The sequence below is a fragment of the Phaethon lepturus genome, unplaced genomic scaffold (assembly GCF_000687285.1).
Source record: "Phaethon lepturus isolate BGI_N335 unplaced genomic scaffold, ASM68728v1 scaffold11565, whole genome shotgun sequence".
In the NCBI taxonomy this organism is placed as follows: Eukaryota; Metazoa; Chordata; class Aves; order Phaethontiformes; family Phaethontidae; genus Phaethon; species Phaethon lepturus.
The window spans coordinates 1,659-6,237 of NW_010541213.1; the positions used below are offsets into that span (position 1 = coordinate 1,659).

Sequence of the window (4,579 nt, forward strand, 5' to 3'; positions counted from 1 at the left end):
TTTACCTGGCTTGACTGCTTTCATTACAGCCCGCGATGACTTCAGCACTGCTTCATAGATAGCCCTCTGGTCAGGAGTAAACTTTCCATTTGCAGGGAAGGTGCAGGTGATGTCGGAGCCGTAGCAGTAATACTCTCCTCCCATATCGAACAGGCTAAAAAGGAAACAGAGGGGGAAGAAATTAAGACTTAATTCCAAAGAAATAGTAGAACAGAAGACATTTCTCTTGTTATGCACTTAGGTCATCTGTATTTTGGTAGCTGGCCAACCACCACTTGAGTGCTGTTCCTAAGTAAAATGAGATGACGGTCCCTTGGAATCTCCTAGCAGAAGTGTATCTGCATTACACACGGCTTAAATAGACGCCCTCATGGGCTGTGCTGGTCCTGGATGGAAACACCGAGAGAACGCATGGGGGACGATAAGAAGTACATGAGGAATCCACCTCAAGCTCTTCAGTTCCAGTTTCTAGGACTTCTTATCAGAAGAAAAAACGTGTCCTTTTTTTCTTTCCTGAGAAATGCTAGCAACACGTGAAGGGTCTAAACTCAAAACTTAACAGAGAAATCTTAATTAAGTTATAGCCTTTTGCATCTAAGTGTCAAAACACATCTGATGGTTTACACAAAACATCCCCAATAACGGTTGACAGCCACTGCTCACAATATAAACTTTCCTTTAAGACTAACTTGCCTACAGGGCTTAAAGAAACAAGGATTATGGGAAGATCCAAGCAGAAAAGAACATTTAGTAGTTTTCTGCATCAGAAGTAGAAGAAATAAACGAGTAAGTGCTTTCTTTTATGGGGAAAAAACCCTGGTTTACCCCTTGAGAAGCGTATTTATTCTATACATGAATCAATGATTCACCACTGATTGCTCAGGTGCCAGAAATCAATCTACAGGAATAGCAAGTGGGTCTCTACACCCTCGTATTTGCAATACTATGCTTCTTGAGCCTACCTGATAAGGCACTGCACTGGTTTCAGCAGGCTCAAAAATTAGCAAATAACCAAATAACCATTTGGACCAAACAGTACTTGAGCAAATAACCTGCCTAGTTCATCATCTATTGATTACAAGAAGGCACATTTTACATATAAGACTTTGATCTTGACATACAGCATTTGCATGACCTGATTTCTTAGGTAATGAATCAGAGTTGAAATCTGCTAATTTAAGTCTTCTACCTAAAACAACCGTATGAGACTCTTGTAATCATAAGAAATATAATTTTCCTTCTCTGTGTTTGAAAACCTTGGAGTTTTCTTCCTCTTGCTTCTGTTTCACAAGCTGGGTTAGTCAGACAACACAAGCAGAAGGAAGGACACTCCACGGGGGCACCCTCTCTGCCATCGAGTCCTAATTACAGCAGTAATTAGGAAAGCTGTGCAGCATAGCTCTGTCCCCAGCCAGCATACATGGCTAGGTAAAAGTAAGTATAATCTACCACAAAGTGCTACAGCACTCAGCCGTAAATATTCACCATTTCCAACCTCACTGCCTCTGAAAGCAATGGACAGTAACTAAACAAAGGCAATATTGATAAAGCTAAATACTATTTCAGCAGGCTTAGGACTCTTCTTGCTGCACTGCATACACAGGCACATACTCATGAAGATTTACTCCAAGAAATTTTAAAATCCACCCTACAATTGCTTCCGTGAACAAATCTTTGCACCGAGCACAAGCCCTGCTGAAGTCATCCCAGCCTCCCCAAACTGGGCAAGGTTCACCTGCAGAGAGACTTGCAGGACTGGAACTTCAGGAACAAACCCCATGTTTTACAGACTCGAGCTGCACGAGGCTTAAAGTTACAGAGCAAACTCTTTAGGAGAATGTTACACAGAGAACTGCAAGTTTATATACGTACACGCAGAGCTAATGCAAGCACTATATACGTTCACTTAACTATAAAATATGGTATGTTAATTGAAAAAAGATACACAATAGACAGCAAACATCCGACCCACAGGGTAAAAAAGCCCAGTTTGACACCAACATCGCAACTGTAAACCAGCCTAGCCAAACCTCAAGATCAGAAACCCCATCAACACTGCCGAAGTTTGGATTTTATGGTTATACTCACTTCTAAAAATAACGAATTACACACAGAGAAAATCTAAGGATCCAGAAAACTAGTTGCAACAACTAAGAATCATGTAAGAAGCTTCTACATTCTCTAACATGCCAACAAGATACAGATTTCAGATGAGCTATAAATCTTTCAACCTATCCCAGACTGAAAACTTTCAAAATCACAAATCAAGTTTCGTGGTGCTTTGTGGGATTTGCAGCAGTTTTGTGGCCTCTGCTGCATTTACAAGTGCAAGTGTCCATTCAGCACGGTGATGGTAAAGCTGTGACCAACAACTTCCAAACTCCCTGTCCATGTCTACTGGAAGTTGCTATGCTTTCTATATTTTACCTGGAGACTAGTTATTCTGAACTTACCACAGGCAAAATTTTAGCTATGTCTTTAACCTTACAATTATCAGCATTTTCTCAAACCCATTCATCACTCAGTGGTTTTTAAATAGTTTTTTGAGTTACTGGAGCACTGAGTAATGGGAAAAAAAAAAAAAAAATCACAAAGCTGATGGTACACCAAAACAAGGCTCAGAAGCTAGGAAGGACCATCTGTTCAGGTTTCTTGGCTTCCATACAAGAGGAGACATGAGGGAAGATGATCATTCAAATCCCACCTCAGAGCAGAACACATCCAGCCTGTATGCTTCAGTGAAAAAACATCCAAACCAAACTGTACGTTTGGGAGATATTTTGGCTCTTATTGGGAATTCTCTTCCATTTAACTTCAGATGGGAACATATCCATTTGTTAAAATGTTGCCCAAGACATGGAAATAGCCCAAATATTGTAGTTATCCTGAGGAAATAATGGGAGTCTGAGAAGATCCCAGTTTCCTATCTTTGCTTGCCAGGCAAAATAAGTGGTGAAGCACATTTAAGTCAAATAAAAATGCATGTGAGCCTCTGTCTTCTCCTGTTGACTAACTGGAAAAAGTTTCTAAAAGCAGGTTCCTTAAATCCTAGTTCCTTAGAAAAAATAGATTTATTTTACCCTGAAATTAGATGGTAACTGCTAGTAAACTGCTAGTAAATGAGGTATTATTAATGTATTTTAGTACGTTCTCAATTGCATGTACAAAATTACCTGCCTGATAACGCAGTCTCACAAGGGTCACGCACAGTAACAACTACTTAATGTTACTGTTATCAAATGTAGCAGCAATCTAAACAAATTAAATGCACAGATGAAAACAGGCCTTAGAGGCATCTTGATCTATGGCTTACCTTTTAATAACTCTTTAATATAGAGTAACATATGCAAGAATATAACAAAGCATCTCCAAACTCTATTATATTTCCCTCTTAGATAAGTTCAGTGCTGCATATCTAGCAGACTGTATATGTTGTCTGTTACAAAACTTAATTGTGAATTCAATTTTCTGTTGAATGAAGAAAAATTTCATTCCATAACAACCCTTTCCCCACTCCTTTTTCAGCAAGGATGCAACTGTTAATTGATTTCAATGAACGCAGAGATGATGTGTCTTAGGTTGTCAGGTTTCCGCGGCCTCTTCAACGGGAAGGCGGCCAGAGGAGGAGTGTCGCTGATCAGAGAAAGGTGCACGGTCGTATGTCAAAGTGCTCACTGACTTAGCTTGAAGCTGATGAAGTCTTTCATTTCACAGCTCAATCTCTTTCAAAACCTTCAGAGAGAAAAGCTAATCTTGTTTTGCATCACTTCGTTGGGAGCAAAAGCAACGAAAACCTATCTGGCTTCATTTCAGGGTGAAAAGTGCATGGTGTATAAAGCAGATTTAACAGTCAGAAAACCTAAGCACCCTCTAAAAATTCCATGTTACTGTTCCAAAGTGTTTTCTAGAATTAATAAGAAGCTATACCACAAGTAAAAGACGCATAGCAAAAATATTCCAAACTGCTTCTTGGAAGCATGGGCATAGCTCTCCTAAGGGAAGCTTCAGTTCTGTGTGTATATATAATGTTTCCTCCCAAACATATTGCAAAATACTCTAAACATTATTAACTAAAACTGAACAATGTGAAGTATGAGAAAAATCAGATAACCCGTCAGTTGCTCTACGCACAGAATGACTTTCTTATGTATCATTAACATGTTAGCCAACAGCATCAAAAAAAAAAGTTGCCTTTTTGAAGTCAACTTCAAAAATTACTAAGAGCATTTCATTCCTTTCACAGGGAAAAGGTCTGACACCACAACTTAAAATTATTTCGTACATAAAATGGTATGAAGTTGAAAAGAAGCAGAAATACGTGTCATATGCCGCAGCCTTGCAGCGAGGGTGGCTGGCGGTGCCTCTCCTCAACAGGAGCTTCTCAGCCCTTCCCCAGCGGGTCCCCGGTGCTGCTGGCAGCAGTCCCTCCATGTCCAACCGAACTGAGGTTCTGCTTCCCATGCAGGAACCCAGGACAGGAGTTTGGAGAAAATACTTCAAGTTCTCTTCATTTTAAAGTGAATACAGGTTTGTAAGTCAGTACTGCAACTGAAATGCTACACGATGCGATGGACAAAAG

At 40.0% G+C, this 4,579-nt stretch overlaps 1 protein-coding gene across 1 annotated transcript in view; it reads right to left on the reverse strand.

Moving 5' to 3' along the window:
• Positions 1–5: 5 nt before the first annotated feature.
• LOC104621237 (xaa-Pro dipeptidase-like) overlaps positions 6–4,579 on the reverse strand; it is a gene marked incomplete at both ends in the record, with an annotated part of 81,836 nt that continues 77,262 nt past the window's right edge. The window contains one exon of the mRNA XM_010287665.1: positions 6–154. Within this exon, the coding sequence (XP_010285967.1) occupies positions 6–154 (149 nt within the window). The remainder of the gene's footprint in view (positions 155–4,579) is intronic.